Source organism: Leuciscus leuciscus (genome assembly GCF_965113295.1).
Source record: "Leuciscus leuciscus genome assembly, chromosome: 16".
Classification (NCBI taxonomy): Eukaryota; Metazoa; Chordata; class Actinopteri; order Cypriniformes; family Leuciscidae; genus Leuciscus; species Leuciscus leuciscus.
In genome coordinates this window covers 26,469,985-26,489,826 of record NC_138740.1, presented here as the reverse complement: position 1 = coordinate 26,489,826, position 19,842 = coordinate 26,469,985, and the positions used below count along the sequence as shown (strand labels likewise).

At 37.5% G+C, this 19,842-nt stretch overlaps 1 protein-coding gene across 1 annotated transcript in view; it reads left to right on the top strand.

Annotated features, from left to right (window-relative positions):
* Positions 1 to 19,842, top strand: part of bcr (BCR activator of RhoGEF and GTPase) — a 69,215-nt gene that overhangs the window by 25,322 nt on the left and 24,051 nt on the right. The window contains exons 2-4 of the mRNA XM_082141168.1: positions 13,242 to 13,426; positions 15,943 to 16,047; positions 16,830 to 17,015. Of these exons, the coding sequence (XP_081997294.1) occupies positions 13,242 to 13,426; positions 15,943 to 16,047; positions 16,830 to 17,015 (476 nt within the window). The remainder of the gene's footprint in view (positions 1 to 13,241; positions 13,427 to 15,942; positions 16,048 to 16,829; positions 17,016 to 19,842) is intronic.

Here is a 19,842-nt window from a genome sequence, read left to right as displayed (position 1 = left end):
GACCAGAGTTTTAATATCATAAATAAAATAAAAAAAGCTTTTATTGAACTTTTAAAGCTTAAACAGTCCAAATGTATTGTAATTGCGTACATTATTCAGTATTTATCCTTTTGTGATCAACGTAAAGAAAGTCATACAGGAATGACATGAGGGTGAGTAAATTACATTTTTTTACAAAAAAAAGTAATTAGAGATACTGTTGTATTTTGCATGGACAGATTAAAGGAAATTATGTGCACATACAGTGCATTGGGGTGGCTCTCATTGAGTAAATGGCCTGTACAGATCACTTCAGTCCCACACAACCCGCTTGAAAAACATCTTCACATTACATCTCCACCCACTTGATATGTGACAGTTTGCCGCCTCTGCCCTGAGGTTGTTCTGGGAGCCCTTGGTGAAGTCACATATTCTTTTTATTTTCAGTAACACACATCTTCTCCACACATTCTCCTCCACAAAGTGGCCAATTACCCCCACAAAAGCCTCCCCACTGAAAGATTACTAGAACAAATATGGTTGTCGATGGAATGTTTCTGGTCATAGCCTACTTTAGCTAAATGTTGATCTATAACTTCATATGGAGTTTGTCAAAATAAGATCTTAGAAGATTGCAGGTGGATGCCGGTGAACTGCATTTTTTGTGAGCTACTGGTGGTGAATCCATTCACTTCATGGAAGGAGCCAACATTGTGTTGCCATGACACCGCACAGACCTTGTCATCTGATTGGTTGGTTAAGCACCTGGATGCTCCCATTCTAGTCCTGTTTATCGTGCATTGTTGCAATGTTGTAATGATCAGCAATTCAGCATCCAGGACAAGCTTTTTACAATACAGTTTCACCAATAACAATCTTCTTTTAAAAATGGTCTTCTGTTAAAATGCACCTGTGCTGGTTTGTCTTTTGACATTGATTGAGAGGCCATTCAACCTACACCATTAGAACATTTGCTCTCTCATCACCAGCACACATGACAAGATAAACTCTCTAGATTCTAGATAAACACTCCTCTTAAATGTTGGTAATTTTTGCCTGTGATCACTGTATCTCATTTGATTATGTAGTATGAGAACAGGATGACTTGAGTAACATTTAGTGAATTCTCTTTGGCGTCTCCTTGTATTATATCCTTTTGTGTTGAATTAGAACCCTGGCTGTTTCCCTGTCTAGATGACAGCTCCTGTTGAGAGGTTTGCTGCGTGGGCGGCTGACCTGTGGAACTTCTTCTTGGCCAGTTAGTACTGGTTGCAGTGGGGTTGACTTTCCATCATTAATTGATAAGTCCACAAGTTAATTGAAATAAATCTAAAATAAAATAAAAACAAGTATTATATGAAGAACCTTATTTTATTTTTAAATAATACAAATGACAAAAGCACAAAAATGTAAAACAAATTGAATGAAAACTGAAAATATAAAAATAATAGCTAATTCAAAAATATTAATAAATACAATAGATAAATAAATTATGTAATAAATTATAATATAAATAATGTTAAAATAACACAGGGAAAATCTGCTTAAATAATTCTAAAATAACACAGGGAAAATCTGCTTAAATAATTCTAAAATAACACCGGGAAAATCTGCAGAATGAATTTTAATATGAAGCATAACCAAAAAATAATGAATGACGGGCAATCAAATTGCGGGGCAAAATGACGGGGATGCATCGAATGCTCTTGACAATCTAGTCTGTGTTCTTACTGTGTTCAGAGGAACAGACAGATAAGAGAAAGGGAAGTCAGTGCATCAATCCAGCCTCAAGTTGTCTTATTATGGACCTTTTATGTGTAATCCTTTTATCAGTCAGGGAAAGAAAACTGCACGTCATCCTGAAATGATATTGGTTGTGTGAAGTATTGACAGCCTGATGGCTGTTCTAGTGACACATCCATCCTCAGTGTCTACACTATATGTGCCTAAAAACCATCTGTCTGTGGTAACATCATGAATCAGTGGTTTGTAGTGGTTTTAGATGCATTTGTGTATTAGCTTTTCCTTCCCCCTTTTTGGGCTTTTTACTCTCTCTACTAGGACCATTTTTGAAGGGTGAACAATGCTTTTGGGGATAATTAGAATAATTTTGTTTTACTATTTTATTGTGTATATGGGGTACATTATATTTTTTTGTATATTTGATTGTGGTCCAGCTGTAATGTTCTGTGTTAATGTTTGTGTGTGTTGATCTGTGGAAAAGCAGATCGTGGCCTGAGGGTTGTTTTTGAAGTCTCAGGGGAATCGGCCACATTCAATTTGTGCTATTGAATGGCAGTTTCTGTGAATCCACCCCAAATTTATTGATTTTTCTCAGTGTCTCATGTCACAATGATGACCGAATGCAGCGTTCTTTTGTTCTTTTAGGTTGACACATGCTGAATTTTGCCCCTCCTGCTGTTCTCTCTCTCTCTCTCTCTCTCTCTCTCTCTCTCTCTCTCTCTCTCTCTCTCTCTCTCTCTCTCTCTCTCTCTCTCTCTCTCTCTGTGTGTACATTTCTCTGTCTTTCTTCAGCACATTTGGTCTGTATTTTGGATTTAAGTACTGGGTTGTTTTCTCCGGTCCGGCAGGATCATGTCCACCTCACTGCCATCATTAGCCATGTGTGTTTGTACATTTGCGAAAACCTTATATCCATCACTTTAACCTTGATGCATGTTATTAATGATTATGTTTGTGTGTACTCACTCCCAGTGCCCTTGATATGCTGTATTGTGTGTGGCAGCCATGTGCACATCTGGTCGGTGTGGTAGATGGTGGTGCAGCACTGCAGAGGTTTTGTAGTACCACCTCCCCATTATCCCTTTCTTATTTTTGCCCCTCCCCCAACCCGCCTTCAACTCCATCTCAGTCCTAGACCCCCTAGCATGCACACGGAGGTCTTTTCCACATTGTTTTAGGACACGTGCTCCACAGGGAAATCTCCTTTGTTTGACAGAGGGCTGCCTCTGCTGACGGAGGCATTCTCCTCATTTTGATGGAAAGACATTTAATTTTAAAGAAAGCTTTCACTTGCAAGTGGATGGGGGGGAACATGTGGCATGGAAGAGTTGGCAGAATAGATTTTTTTGTAATTGCAATTAGTAGTTTGATTAGGCTAACTAAATCTGGATTAGAAGAATAGAATTTTCTATATTGTAAGAAAGTAAGATAAGTAAGAAAATCTTAAGATCTCAAAAAATAAGCTTCTTATGCTCAAGGCTACATTTACTCGATCAAAAATACAGTAAAAAGCATAATATTTGTATGTATTACAATAAAATAAAATAAAACTATTGTAATATATTTTAAAAATGTAATTTATTCCTGTGATGGCAAAGCCAAATGCTGATCTAATATGCTGATTTGGTCCTCAAGAAACGTCTTATTATTATCAATGTTGAAAACAGTTGTGCTGATTAATATTTTTGTGGAAACCATGACACAGTTTTTTCAGGATTCTTTGATTAATCGAAAGTTTAGAATAGAAACTTAATTCATAGAATTAATAGAAATCTTTTGTAACATTAAATGTCTTTACTGTAACTTTTGATCAATCTAATGCAAAATCGTTAAATAAAAGTATTCGTTTCTTAAAAAGAAATCTTTTGAAAGGTAGTTTATGTAAATTAACTACATGAATACAAAGTTAATTCATTGTCATAACAGAATTTGTAATGTTGAAGAATATTCATTGGAATGAAAGGTTTCTAGTAACTTGGTGTTGTCCTTAAAGTCTCTAGATATGTGTGCTCTGAGGAGGCCTGATGTTTCAGAGTCTGGGTCAGATCTGCTGACTCCACTGGTTGAGTCTCACGGTGGACGCCATCTCTGAAGTGAGATGTTGCCTCTTCTGTTTTTATTGTGGAAAGGGATGTTCATTTGTACACATTCATAGACACAAACATGCACAGATACAACTACTTAACATAACAGTTTTGTGCAGCATGGAGAAAGTGAAAATTCACTGAAGAATTTATATAAAACATTAGTAAGATGTTTAAGAAAGAGAAAAAATAAAATCATTAAAAAACACCATTTTACTCACCCTCATGTTGTTCAATATCATTTTCTTATTTTTTTCTCTCTCCATGAAACGCAAAAGATGTTTCCTCACACAAACTTATTTTATGGCTTCAGAATGCTTTTTGTAATTTTTGAAGTTTGACAACTCCTGGTCAGCATTCACTTTCGTTGTATAAAAAAATAGTGAGAGCAAGAGTTAGATATTTGTTTTATTGCTAGGTTTATATGAAATATGCCATTTTAAGGTGGCAGGTTTTAGCCTAGGAGTCTAAAATATGCAAGAAAAATAATGTCAAATGTTTTTGAAATAAAAAGCCTGTTGAATTGCACTACTTGAAAAAAAATAGGCATTGCATTAACCATGGTTGCATTTTAATGCATTGTATTTTTAGGGCTTACATTTTTATGGGCTGAAATTCAACATGGTTGAATATTTAAGCTGTGAATATTTCAATTAAAAACATTTCAAACACATTTTCATTATTAAATATTCTATAATCCATATTTCACTTCCAAAATATTCAAACTGTTTAAAAATAATAATATTCAACAGGCATTATTCGGTCCATTTTATTTCGCTTTGCAAATAAATATTTTTTTATATATATATTTTGCAAATATAAAATAATGCCCCCGGACCCCCCGCGAGCGGCTTGGTAACAACCTCCGGCACGTAACAGCACCGCTGCTGGAAAAATGTATAGGGGAAACACTGGCTAATATAACTAATACAGTGATATTAAAAACCAAACGCAAGTCCAGCTTCAGATGGACTCAGAATAACGCGCAAAGCTTAATGCTGAGCGTTTCCCAGTGATAGACTGGCATAAAGTTGGCTTGACGTTGGACATTCGCACATTTAGGGACCGTCTCTAAAGTGTATACGACTTTGGTATACACGTTTCTAACTTCAATAGCATTTGAATAGAATGACTTACAGTCATAAAACCAACTGTAAAGTGTTCATGTAGTGTCAGGCATAATGCGCACCCTTTGGATTTTTGATTCAAATAAATTAAAGTTTGCTATTGAAGTTAGAAACGTGTATAATGTTGTATGTAAATCGTTATCCAAAGCGATTTACAGTTCAACTAACAATAGGAGGACAACAATATGCAAGTGCTATGACTCTTCCCAGTTTAAACTAATGCAATACACGTAGGCATAGCCTACTATACTATATATAGAGAGAGAGAGAGAGAAAGAGAGAGAGAGAAGAGAAAAGAAAGTGTTAGTATTAATTGATCAAGTGTTGATTTTGTGTCAGTATATCACGAAATGCTCTGCATGAAACTTTGCGCGTTAAGTTCATATTCTGAGTCCATCTGCTTGCCTGTAGCCTACAGCCTACCATTCCCAATAAGGTGCGAGTTTGGTCTTTTATATCACTGTATTAGTCCATAAAGCTACGTTAAGCGTTTTGTCCCGAGACGGAAGGGGAATCCTTGAGTATGAGGTATTGAGGGAAACCGATTATAATCCTGTTCATGGCAGAGAAAGCTGATGACATGTAGGCTACACAGGGAAAGGAACAATGAAGTTATTGAATGAAACATAAACACACCTTTTGTGTCTTTATCATCTTTTCCGCATATATATACTGACACAGATAATCATTTTCATTTTATGAATGAATGGCTTGCTCTTCTAACTGTTGCTGGTCTTCGTCAACAACACGCGCTTGCACCTCCTGCTGGTGAGGTTGACTAACAGCAGATGGAGAGTATGCTCGGCAATCTACTGCTTTTCCTGCAGTTCCTGGACGTCAATGTTGAATTTACTGTCGAATTTGAACCACTGAATTTGTGGAAGCGAATTTGCAAAGCGAAATAAAATGGACCGAAAAATGTCTGTTGAATATTATAGGTTGTATTTTTAAACAGTTTGAATATTTTGGAAGTGAAATATGAAAGGTGAATATGGATTATTGAATTTTTAATAATGAAGATGTGTTTGAAATGTTTTTAATTGAAATATTCACAGCTTAAATATTCAACCATGTTGAATTTCAGCCCATCAAAATGCAATCCCTAAAAATACAATGCATTAAAATGCAAGCATGGTTAATGCAATGCCTATTTTTTTTCAAGTAGTGCAGTTCAACAGGCTTTTTATTTCAAAAAACATTTGACATTATTTTTCTTCCATACTGAAACTCTCAATCATAAATAAGAGTGAAACAGAGAGCACTGCATTAATGCAACAATCCCCACGCTTTACTCGCAGGCCAGCCAAGAGTTTTTGTTTTAAACATACTCTTTTAACCCAAACTGAATATATTAACTCCTTCCAAAGGAGCAGAGGAAGGATAGATCTGGTCTCTACGGCAGCTTGAGGATGTAATGATGTGTGTTACAGTGGGACGTATCTTCAGATCTCCCTGTGCTCTGTTGTTTTGACAAAGTGAAAAATCATATTGATGTGACATGAGTGATGGAAGATGAATGAACCAGGTGTTGCTCAAAAAATTCAGCAAAAGAGATGGAAAATAGACAACTCTATTATGTACATGGCCTGTACTGTCACCTACTGTAAAAGTACATTTTGTTACCCTCATTAATTAAAAGAAAACCAAGAACCCATAATTACACCACCAGCAGTAACATGTTTTTAAATGTGTTTGAAAGAAGTCTCTAATGCTTACTAAGCAGGCATTTATTTGATAAAAATACAGTGAAAACAGTAATATTGTGAAATATTATTACAATTTAAAATGTCTATTTTCATATACTTTAAAATGTAAAATCTGTTCGAAAGAACAGCATTTATTTGACACAAAAAATATTTTGTGAAATGATAAATGTCTTCACTTTTGATCTATTTAATGCATCTTTGCTGAATAAAAGTATTAATTTCTTTCAAGAAAAAAATTCTCACTGACCCAAAACTTTTGAACGGTATTAGTGTAGGTGATTTCTAATGAGTTTTCAGTCTGAAGGGTTGGTCATAAGACTGGATGGGGGAAAAAAAAGAATGGTGTTATTTGCATGTTAGAGCAAGTAAACTTACCAAACTCACAAATCCGACCTCCTTTGTCGTTTGCCAACCAATCAAAACAAAATGAATCAACCTTTCAGTTTGCTTTGCCATTACCTGGGCTACATGTCCACGTTAGCTCACAAATCTTTCAGCTTGAATTCTGAAAAGAGCTAATGCCACACAATGCCAGGGGTGTGATATTGGGCATCTGTTTAACAGCAGATTAAGCAAGATTTGCTCCTTTGTCAGAGGCTTCTGTTTGCTAATGATAAGAGCAAACTCTGCGGCTGCTGTTCTGTATGCCACTGCCAATTTTGGTCCTGCTGGGCTCAGTATGTGCATGTGGATTTTTTTAAAGCTAGTTAAAAGTGTAGAGTATTAAGTATTAAGATGGGTCTCTTTTCACTTCAAACTTCCTGTTTGCTCAGAGAGGTTGTGTCAGTGATAACAGCTGGTTTCGGATGTCATGGATACGTTATCGAAAATCTGTTATGGGTGGCGTGTTCTGCTTCAGTCTGAGCTTGGGCCTGTTGTTTTTCCTAACAAGGTGATGGTTGGTTTTTAGCTAGATACACCGCTCATGATCGACAGGACAGATTCTTGACCCTGCTACTCATCTACTACAGAAAGAGTACAGAGATAGGACATCGAAAGAGACACACAGAGAGCACCGAGGTGGAAAGGAGAGTGTGTTTTTCCAGCATTAATGTTCAGGGCTGACTCAGCTTTTTCAAGCATCTCCTTGGAGACCAGCACTGAGAGCCATATGCCATTTGAAACCCGAGATACATGAGCACACAACAAGCCACCTTTAACCTTTCTCCTTACCGGTGACCCCACACACACCGTGTACAATCTTTTTAGAAACTATTTTTGACTGAGACACACTTGTTTTGTGAGACAAGTGGTGGATGAAAGAACCTGTGAAGCTTAGAATAGATTTAACACCATGATCGGACGCTGATCTCAGATTTATTATTTTTTAATCAGCCTGTTTTATGCATCTATAACATGCTCTTCTGAATTCTAAATGTGCATTTTATGAGGAAGGAACATCTCTTGAAAGCTAGAGGATGACTGTAAAACACCAGGTAATGCATAGATAAATTAATGACTTCCCGCTTCAGATCCAGGATATCACATACTGATGGTGCATTAGGGGGAAGCAGTCATCTGTTTAAGAGCATCCTAAAGATTTAGAGCTCCAGTTCATTCTTAGCCTGCCTCTATAACCTGGATTGCAAAGCCTCCTGGGAAATTGATGGTCCTGCTTGGCACATTGTGTTTTTAAATGCACAATTTCATTTGGTTGAGCAAACAGGACAACTGAAGATAAAGAATACTGTTACCTAATAAGTAGTGTGTGTTAAGACAGGCATCACTATTACAGTCTCTGATTAAAGAAACGAATGACTCTCATGATTAAAAAACATACAGCCGAACAAGTGCAGTCAGATTCATGAACAAATGACTGTTGTGAAGCGGTTCCTTTTTAATGATTCAAAAACATACAGCACAACCAGTGTAACCCAAGTCACGAACAATGACTATGAATAAGTTATTTTTAGTGAATCAGTAACACGTAATCAGTGATAATCAATAGTAAAACGTAATCAGTGTCAACTGATTAACAGACAAATGTCTCTTAACCTGTTCTCTTTGACTCAAAAACATACAGCACAACCACTGTAATCCAAATCATGAACTAATGACTCTTCTGAACCAGTTCTGTTTAGTAAATCAGAAACATACAGTGCAACCAGTGCAGCCTTTTTCGAAGACAAATGACTCTTGTGAACCTGCACTTTTTAGTGTTTCAGTAACATACAGGTAATCAGATTCACAAACAATTAACTCTGAACCGTTTCTGTTGTTAATCAATGACATACAGTGTGACTAGTCTCTTTTAAACTGCTTCTTTTAACTGAATCAATCAGAAAATGTACAAATCTAGTATGTTATGTCTGATTTGGTAACATTCTGAACCAAAATTGTCATTAGATAATTTATGTAATATATACCAGCCCTTTTTGGTCACGCTCTTCAATTAGGCCTGACTGCATAATTGTCCACTTGACTCGAAGATTTTAATGGTTGTCGAATTCGTAACAAATTGCAAAATATCAGTCATGCAGATGACATGACTTGATAATTAATGGTGTCATTAGAAGATTGCTTAGACAAGTATGCTCCGGCGTTCACAGTGATCAAACAGTTGGCAGGAAGTCATCTCGCTGGGCCACCCTCTTTCTGCCATGTGGTTCTGGGGGGACATAAACCATGTGGAGTTGGTGAGTCTGACATCAGTGCAAATTGTGTAAAGCTGAAATCAGTTGTGACATAATCACAGTTGTAATCGTCCAGGTTCCCTGCTGAGCCAGCCATCTCCTTGAAACGGATGCTAGTTTTTCATGTTTAGCACTTTCCTTGTCTCTTCAACTGGCATGAAATGTTGTCATGAAAGCAGATTGGTAAACAGAGTTACCATTGGGAAGGGTGCTAGATAAGACGGTGCTTGTTTTTCTTGCTTTTTAGACACTTCTGGGAATTTCCTCTGACTTAACTGAATTAGTCATGATTTAATCACAGGGAACTATTTATGAAGATTTCAGTCTTTCTCAGTCTGTTCTGCAACAGCACCTCTCTTCTCCAGAAAACATAGTACACATTTTTCTTAGTTTACATGACAGGACTGACATAGTTGCTAGAATTTAGCAATAATATAGACATCAATTCAGTCAGACAAGACTACTTTTTTTTTTTAATTCTATATTATTTTCTAAATCATTTTAAAAGACTTGAATGTTTGGAAATGGAAGTTTAATGGATCTCAGCTTGTCAGAAAAATGGACAAAAGTGCATACTAACATACACATAAACATGCATTAAGACATTGATTTGAGTGTGACAAATCCATGTTTAAATCATTCATTCACATAAACCTGTGGCAGAGGAAGGACTCAGGGGGGAATTTGTGGCAGCATCATGGACACATTTTAATCCGATTCTGCAGTCATGCTTTTAAACATGGTCAGGGCAAACAGAAAGATAGGGTTTGGTAGTAGATGGCGGCTTGTTGTTGATTGCAGGGTGCCTCTGTGTGTTGGTGTGTTGTGATTCACTCTTCCTCTTGCTGGGACAAAGGCTAATTTACTCACACTAGGACGCTTCCCTGTGCGATCGCAACACGCCAGACTTGGCTGCTTTCCTGGATTCAACCCAATCACTTCTTGTGTTTATTTCTTTGGAGATAAACATGCCACTTAGATTAGAGATAACCACACGAATAATCTAATTGCCTTGTTTTACTCAAGGCACATATTTGGAATAATCTGTAATGGGCTTCATTGGACACGTAGACCCTCAAATTTAAGGGTTAGGGTTAGTCTGACAGTAATTTTCTTAACATTTATTGTTCAAGGTGGTGATTTTTTTTTTTAACAAAGCGGTTCTTAGATGGTTGTGGCAATGGTGCTTTAGGGACAAATTTAGAAACTTCTAGGAGAGGGCTGACTGTGTAGACTGTCAGCATGCTAAAACCCTTTCTGTTAAGTCACGTCTCAATTCATACTCGGATTTTAATCATTACTTAAAAAACAGTAATGAACTCGTTGACCTCAAATCTCTCTATTTTTTTTTTATTTAATCATTGAAACACCAAACACTTCACAAATGCACATGTAATTTTATTGTTTTCTACATTTTCTTTTTGGTTTTATGTTTTTAAATTGATTTTTTCTCTCTGTGGACAAGATTGCAAAAGCAATATCAGCCAACACAGACTGTATTATTTTATTTCTATGCCCTTAAAATGACACCTCTCATCAAATTAGCTTCTTTGTGCAATCCCATTTTGATTCAGTCGTGGCCCGAGGTGGTGCTTTACTCATTTCTGTTTAATTTTCACCTCCCCTTTTCCATTCTTCATATTCATTTATTTTCTGTGTATAGGATGGTTAGGGGTGGGGGGTATTAAATTGCCAGAAAATTGGATATTTAGGAAAACCGACTGTGTGGAAGAAAATGGACTGACTTCTTTATCCCTGATGTGTCATTTTCCATCTCTTTTCCCAGTTTTTATCCCTCCCTAGAGGCTGGGCACTCATATGTACCACACATACACGTTCTTCTGCACTCTTATTTCCAGACTTTAATGGAACATGTGACACATGGGAGGAGGAAGGCGTGTCTTTAATTTATCTGGCAGATGCAGCCCCCATCACTACCCTCACCTCTCCATCTAAAGACCCCTTAGGAGATGTCGGCACTCACAGAAACATTAGTACCCCAATTCCTTCCACAAATTCGTAATTTTTTTCTGAGCCCAAATGATAGGATTATCTTGTGCTCTTTGGCACACATGATGATGAGATTTTGGCAGGTTTGCAGCAGTTCATCTCCAAGGCTTCCCCACTTCCCATAAACCCGTTGGCCGCTAAGGGACATCATGCTGTAGGTTTCAATCTACTCTTCATTCCTGCAGGGAATGACCCTGAGTTAACACACCGTAGAAGGTCAAGCACTGAGAGATCCTGGGATTAATACCCCATGAGTAGGTCCACAGTTATTTTTTGGTTAATTTTATTATGCTTTCAGCTAGCAATATTATTGCAGTAGTATTATACAGTTCTTAACACATTTTACCATGTTTAAATCTAGCAGATTTTTCCTCAAGCCAATGCAAAAAAAAAAATGCATCTGCAGGTTACGTCTGGGACTGTCCAGAATTTATATGGAATATGTGTTTGTTGTTACTGTACAAGCATGTGTCTAGACTTCACAGAGAGTTGGAAGTGCCGTCTGATTTTAAGAATTGTTTATAATGTTGATGATGTTTCCAGATGTGCATGGCATGCTGCTCCTTTGGCTAAAGAGCAGCAGACATCTGTGAGAAGCTATAGGAAAGGATGAGAGAAAGAGTGAAGGAAAGAGAGAGAGAGAGATGACAGAGGCAAGAGTGCGAGGATGAACGCTAAGGCAATGACAAGGCTGCGTGACTCAGTCAGCTAAAGCTGTTTTATGCTCATCTGGCTTTATGCAATGGGTCGCATACTGCCATATTTATCCTTAAAACCTGTGTCTGAACATTTTCACACACATTATGATTCATCGATAATTTGATATTTAATCATATTCTAAATAAATGCTATTCTTTTGAAGTATTTATCTATTTATTATTGAATCCTGAGAAAAAAAGTATCTTTCCACAAAAACATTAACCAGCACAATTGTTTTCAACATTGATAATAAGAATTTTTTTAAATAACTAAGTGACTCTACTGTAAGTTTTATTTCAAAGTAACCAAAATGATCCATGAATTGTTCACGCTAGTCATACTATATGTTAAAGTCAACATCTCTGTTGGCTGTGCAATTAGTTAACCTCACGAAACACTATGAAAACCTGTTTTCCACATCAAGTAAATACTCACATTGTCCATCCTCTCTCCGTGTGGTGGAAAAATCACTATGTTGCCATGGCCTTTTCTTTGGTTTGAGAATTGCAGGAGTTTTCCTCCCTGCCAACAGAAAACTCCCAGAGTTTCATCAGCAATGACTTTAAATTGACAGTTCACTGTGTCTGTGTCAGTCCTTTAAAGCTGGCAGTGAGTCAAGTGTTTTTGGTGTCACCTTTCTGAAGGACTTAATGTCCTGCATATTTCTCTCAGGGGGTAGCAGATGTACTTGTCTTATACGAGGGCAAAACAGTTAGTTTTAACTGAGAGCTTTTTGTTGAATAAATATGAGATCCTCCAGTGTGGCTGCCAGCAGCTTAATGGCCAAACCAGCCCAGGAAGAGAGAACTTGGGCTGTTGTTCTACAAATGCGTTTGTCTTCCTTTATGTCTCGTCCTCCGATGGGGAACAACTCTTTAAGCCAAAAAGTTATGTGTGATCTTAAAGTATATAGAAAGTTCTGGCCTGTCTGCATTAATTCAAAAACTTAAAACCCACTCCAGACATAATCTCATTGCTCTTTAAGAGCTCTAGGCTAATGTTAGACCACCACTGAAACTGAATCAATTGAACACTGAGAATATGAAACTGACTCTCTTAGCTGATGACATTAAGTGATGGGGCATAAACTTTAATATTAGTTACTGTTCTTTACCAATCAGTTGCTTTATTTCTGTGCAGTACATGCTAGTAAGAAGTGTTCAAAAGATATTTTACTTACCATAAATAATAGGATGCTGCTCTTGTACATGGTTTTGTGAACTATATCCCTCTTTTTTTTTCCTTCTGTTTTTTTCACAGATGTTCCATTTACAGGCACTCCGCCCACCTACGGTTACGACGCAGACCGAGCGGAGGAGCAGCGCCGACACCATGACATCCTGCCCTACATCGACGACTCCCCCTCCTCCTCCCCTCACCTCAGCTCCAAGAGCCGCAGCAGTCGAGACACCCTCTCCTCCGGCTCGATCGAGTCCTCAAAGTCTGTAAGTCACTTCCCATAAACCCCTTGCCAGACAGAGAGAAATCTGACATTTTGATTTATTTGACATTTTGACATTTGAATAACTATTTTATATTTACTTATTTATTATTACAGACTGCTATGAGAGCAATAAAGCTAGCACAGCTATGTATGAAATTGCTTGCCATGGACAATACAAAATATTTGACTGCAGATTGCCACAAATGACCAGTCAGACTTATCAGATGCCCTTGTAATAATAGTAGCTAATTATTTTGTTGGGCATAGAGAGATGAACGCTTTCTTGGTGGAATGCGAAGGTAAAGAGTATGCATTAGAGATTTATTTATGCATGCATTGTTCCATGATAAGAATCCACCCCGAATGCCATCTGTGAAGAAGTCCATTATAAATAAATGTACCAGTAAACCCACATGTATTTATAGCCTCAATGGTAATGGTACACAACAAATCCAGTGAGCTGTGAAATTTGCCAGTTTTCAAAGCTTGCAGATTCTGAAGTGCTGAGTCTGCATATAGTACTATTCTAATTAAAAATGTACTGCTTATCTTAGCTTGGTAAATATTATATAGCTCGGCACTGTGCAAAAGAATCTCACATCATTCATTTCATGCAGTCATGCGTGGTCTAAAGAAATTCTTTCTAGATGCTGTATCAACCAAGGTTTAAAATTATCATAGCTTTCATTTCAGAGCCTCAGGAAACTGTCTTCATCATGCGTAGTGGCCATGCCATCAAATTTAATTACTGATGGTAAAACAGAGCTTACTTGTTTCAATGACACAGCTATTGGCTGTCAAATTGATTGATATCCCTCCCTGCCAATACCACGCCCAGAGGCGAGCAGTTTATTTGGATCCTTATGACCTCAGTGTTTAGCTCCCACATGGGTTTTAATCAATACAGAGTAGATGCTCACCTGCACTCGTACACCCTTCCCCAGTAGCACACCTAGATGCTCTATGTGTTTACCCAACATACACACAGCCAGGGATTTAAAATATGGATGATTCAAAGATGGATTTGCTATGTAAACATCTTAAATTGAGCTGCAAATAAACCTGCAAATGACACTACAGAGGGATGGTCACCCATTTTTTCATGCACATTTTCTTACCCTTGTAAGAACAGAAATAGATAAGATTTTAATGAATGCAATTTCTCTGTGTCTGCACATTTAAGAAAAGTTACATCATGCTGTCACTGAAAGCTGTTTTAGATGGCCACTCTATTCAATTGAGCTGAAAATAACCAAAAAAAAGTCCAGTTTCCTTTATTCAAACTCCCCATTTCCAAAAGATTGAATTTGGATGAGCAAATATGACCAAATTCATATGTTCAAGAAAATAACTATATTGAAAGTTATACCTTTTCCATACGTTTTTTTCTGTATGTTGGCCTCATATTGTCACATTTCTGTTTTTTATTAGGTCGGATTTCAAAGTACAATATGATATATAACGTATGAAAATAGCTTGCAGAAAAATATGGGGAAAGTTAATGTAAAAAGTTCTCTACAAGGTTAAATTAACTCCATTATTATATACCCTATGTTTAAAATGTCTTCTAATTACGTGAGGCTATTTAAAAAAAAAGTAATTTATCTACATTTTTCTTGTTATTATTGATATAATGTTCTGTTTATGTTCTTTAAACATGTTTTTAGTTTTTTTTTACTTATAAGCCATTTGTAATTTTTCGCCTGTTTTGTGTATAATGATAAATACTTATTCATCCTTGTGTTTTCAATAAGCAAGGGTTATTGTTTGAGCAGTAGAGATGAGCTCAACTCATTGTCATGCGCTAAGACACTGACATGCTTTGATTAATAAATATGTGGATGAATAAAAGATGGTGGTCTAGTAATACAGGGGTGCCCCCTGGGGTGAGAAGTCTCGCACCCATGAGTTCATGAATAAAACCTTGATTTCCACCTTCCCCCTGCTGCAGGATTCAATGGCGGGATTTACTCTCATCAGTTGGTGAATTTAGTAGAAATGTATGCAGTGCATCACTTTTAGCATCACTTCAGCTTTAAATCTCGATACAAGCCAGCAGAGTCCGCAATGACAACACAGTCATGTTTTATCCTGAAATCTGGATTAGAAAGTCTCATGAGACTATTACAAACATCTGTGGTTTCCACTACCTGTGCTGTGGCCATGGAAACCAACATTTCAGGCCCATTTAGCCATAACCAACACACATGACACAAGATAGATATGTCTCTTCTGGATGGATTTGTGGTCTGTAGTATCTTTGATGCTTTTCTCAGAGCTTGGTGGTTAGCAATTAAAGGCCTTATTCAGTTCAAAGGTGTTATGATTCTCATGTAGCCCATGATTCTCCTGTAGCCAAGACAGTTATTGTAAGACCAGGGAGCAGCTCCATTGAACCACTGCCAAATCACTTTTTTATAGCTCATTCCAGCAATGCCAGTATGTAATTTAATGTCATGTGATTTAAGAGTGTGTTGTTCAGAGGCGTGTGAGTGAGCTCTTTCTCTGTTAACGCAGGCGGAGTTGGACCTAGAGAAGGGATTGGAGATGAGGAAAAGGGTGTTGTCTGGAATCCTGGCCAGTGAAGAGACCTACCTCAGCCATCTGGAGGCGCTGTTACTGGTGAGAGAGATTCAAGTTTGAATCTGACAACAGTGTGCGCTTGAATTTGCACAAGGTGTGTTGCAAGGAGTCTTATTAGTGAGATGTATGGGTTGGCTGCGTGATTATGCCACAGAGCTTAAAGTCCATTACAAAATGGCCTATCCATCATCTGCAACAGGAATGTCATGCATTTAAATGCAAGTGAATATGATGATGTACATTAGCAGTGCTAATTTAAGCTAAATGCACTCTAAAACTGTGGCTCAGTACAGTCATACATTAAACATACTTTGTTTTTACACTACCACTAAGATTTTATTTGAAAAAGAACATAATTAAATTGATAGTTAGTGTAAAGGCATTTATAACGTACAAAAGATTTATATTTCAAACTTTCTATTCATCAAAGAATCTTTCAAACGTATAATGGTTTCCAACTGAAAATCCAGCTTTGCCATCACAGGAATAAATTATATTTTTAAACAGAGTTATTAAATTGTAAATAAATAAAATCTCACAATATTATGTATTAAAAATTATCTTACTCCTTTTACTGTAGTTTTGGTCAAATAAATGCAGACTTGTAGAGCATAAGAGACTTCTTTCAAAAACAACAAACTATTACCAACCCTTTTAAACAGTAGTGTATGCTTGATTAGATTGTTAAAAACACATACCTTTGGGTCTTTCTCAGTTGCACTGCAAATTGAGATTGTTCATACCTTGTCTTTCTTTAGTGATAAGCAGACTTACTAAAACATGTTGACATGTCCAAATGTCTATTCCTGCTCCTTTGTCAGCCCATGAAGCCCCTGAAAGCAGCAGCCACCACCTCTCAGCCTGTCCTGACTGTTCAACAGATCGAAACCATCTTCTTCAAAGTGCCTGAGCTTTATGAGATCCACAAAGAATTCTATGATAGCCTTTTACCCAGAGTGCAGCAGTGGAGTCACCACCAACGCGTGGGAGACCTTTTCCAAAAACAAGTGAGTAACATTTTCTAACCAGCTATTAAATTAAAATCGACCCATTTGTGAAATTTTATGTTATACATTTTCTCATTCTCTGGAACATTGGAAAATTTTTTATGATCCAATAAGATCTTCATATATACAATCTTGTCCTCCTTTTTTTCTAGAATATATCCTGTTTACTATGAAGAATTTTAAGTCAAAAGCAAACAGAATTTCATGTCTTTTTAAAATCTATATATTATCAGAATCTGCTTTCCTTCATGTGATGTAATTGTTCATTTTAGAACCAAGAGTCAAAGAGTCATTTAGAGTCAAATTTTATTCTTATCATAGTGGAATCGCATCAGCTGTCCAGACTCTTTTGTGAGCCATGAGGCTGAATAAAAATTTACATTTATCTCCAAATCAAGGAATCCTAAATGAATCATTTATGGCCCTAGATCAACACCGCACAGTCACACAATGTCTGGACTGCAGGAGCCTGTGTAATGTTGAAAAACACATCTCAATGCTTTCTTTTTTCACCCAGCCACTTGGGCAGATACTACAGTGTGTGCTTTGTGTCTCGAGGAGAGGGCTATTAATAGTGCCATTCGAAGATTGTGTTCTCTATCTCTTGCCCCCCCGCTCTTTTCCATTAAGTTCTTTCCTCACGTGACTCTGCTGTTGGGGGGGGCAGATAAATCCCCCCTCTTTCTGTCCACGCATTGTGCGCGTGAGTCTTATTCTACATTTATTTATCTTTCCATTTTCCCCTTCATTGTTCCCCACTTTCACTGTCCCACATTCAATAATCGAAAGCTATAGTCAGCAAGTTGTGTTTTCTCCTAGAAGGTGTTGGGTTTTCCACAGACAGTCAGTTAGTCTGTCATTTTGACCGGAGGCTATTTGTCACTGATCCCCTCGCCCTCTCCCACATCCATTAGCGAGAATCCGGAGGCAGAAGGCGAGGCAGCGCTTGAGGAGGCAGCTCCCTAAAAAGACAGTTGCTCGCAGCAGGAGAGAGAACAAGATGTATGAACGAGAAAGATTTAGTCAGTCAGTGGTAGAAATGTCTCCTGCTGTTTATGTTGTTCCTTCCTTCCAGACAGCTCATGTTGAGTAAGTAAACCCAGCGCAAATCATGAAGAAAGTCAAAGGTGACGTTTGTCCTGCCCAGCTGTGAGAAAGATGCTAAATATTCCTGCTTTTACTTGCACTTAATAATTTACGCCTGTCACTGACACTCGTATGTAAATTCTCTCCTAACAGCGAGAGATTCTGAAATTCACGTTTTTTAATGCAGATCTGTGACCTACTTAAACATTGTTAAGTGCAGAGCAACATACTTTCATCTTCAGCTGGGCCTGGCATATGGTCATGTCATCATGAGGAAGTGTGTCGAGGCTGAGAGGATGTGAACACTGCTGTGCTGAAGCCTCTGACAAGCTGTCTCAACCAGCTGACGTATCAACTTTTACATTTCTGTCATGTTTAGATGCGTCTCAACCTTCTCAAAACAGCCTTAGCATACATCTCTCCTGTATCAACACTTAATGGGCTGGTTATGTGTTATCTGAATAATGAATACTGACCTGTCAACACTGTGTCTGTGACAGCATTTGCAGAGTAAACTATAGTTTTTCTTTTTGATGGTGGATTGGGGTGTCATGATATCAGATTTTCACATAATTATCATGGCCAAAAGAATTCACAATAACAATATTTACACTACATACAAGTTGTATCTATACAACTTTTTTGGTCAATGAATCACACACAGAATATGACTGTAGGGACATGGAGAGTGAGTTTAAAACCATAAATAGCGTACAAAAAGAAATTACTGGTGATCGATATTTCCTGCAGACTATATTTCTCAGTGTCTAACACCCCATCTTTATACAGAAATACTACCATCTGAAAATCTAATTGAGTTTCTTCTACTAAGTTTTTTTCTCTGTATTTTCTTGCCTTAATGATTCACACATAGTACACAACATCGACAACCTGAACAATTTGTATCCCTCATATAAAATATGATGTCTCCTCTGACTATGGTCTCTTAGATTAGTTGGTTTTGTATGTTTTAAACACATTTGATTGAAGTTGTTTCATCATGTCTGTTTACATTGCTAAATTTCCAGTTTCTTACTCCAGCTTAACGCATCTCCTCACAGCGCTCAGCCACGGTTTGACTCGGCCGGGCATGTGTTGTCGTTGCTTTATTACGGTCATCATCTCTCTCCACGCTGTAATGAGGTTGTCGCAGAGTAAATTCCCGTCCTCCACGCTGCAGATAGATTCTGGCCCAAGGCGGCTGTTTCTGCTCAGCATGGAGAGGATTGCACACACTGAGAAAATGACTTCACTTATGGACTCTTTGGCCAGTGCAGAATGAAAGATTCCCGGACGTACCACCAAGCCTGGACGTGTACCAATGGGGTCATACCAATTTATCTTTCGTTCCTGTCCAACAGTTGTTGGATGGTTCAGGGATGGGTCACCCAAAAATGAATGCTCACCCTCATGTTGTTCCAAACCTGTACGACTTATTTCTTCTTTGGGACATGAAAGAAGATATTTTGAGAAATGGCTCATTTCTGTTTTTGTTTTTTGTTTTTTGTCACTGGAAGTCAATGAAAGTCAGTAGTCACCAGAACTGTTTGTTGACTAACAAACTATCATCAAAATATCATGTTTTATGTTTAATAGAAAAAATAAAGTAAAGGCCAATTCACATTGCTCCGACAGACACCAAGCAACAGCAACAGACACTTTGCCTATCAGCTTGTTACTCATCATCTGTTTTTGGTCTGCTCTCATTTGTCTTGTCTGAGAAGTGACGTACTGTAATCTG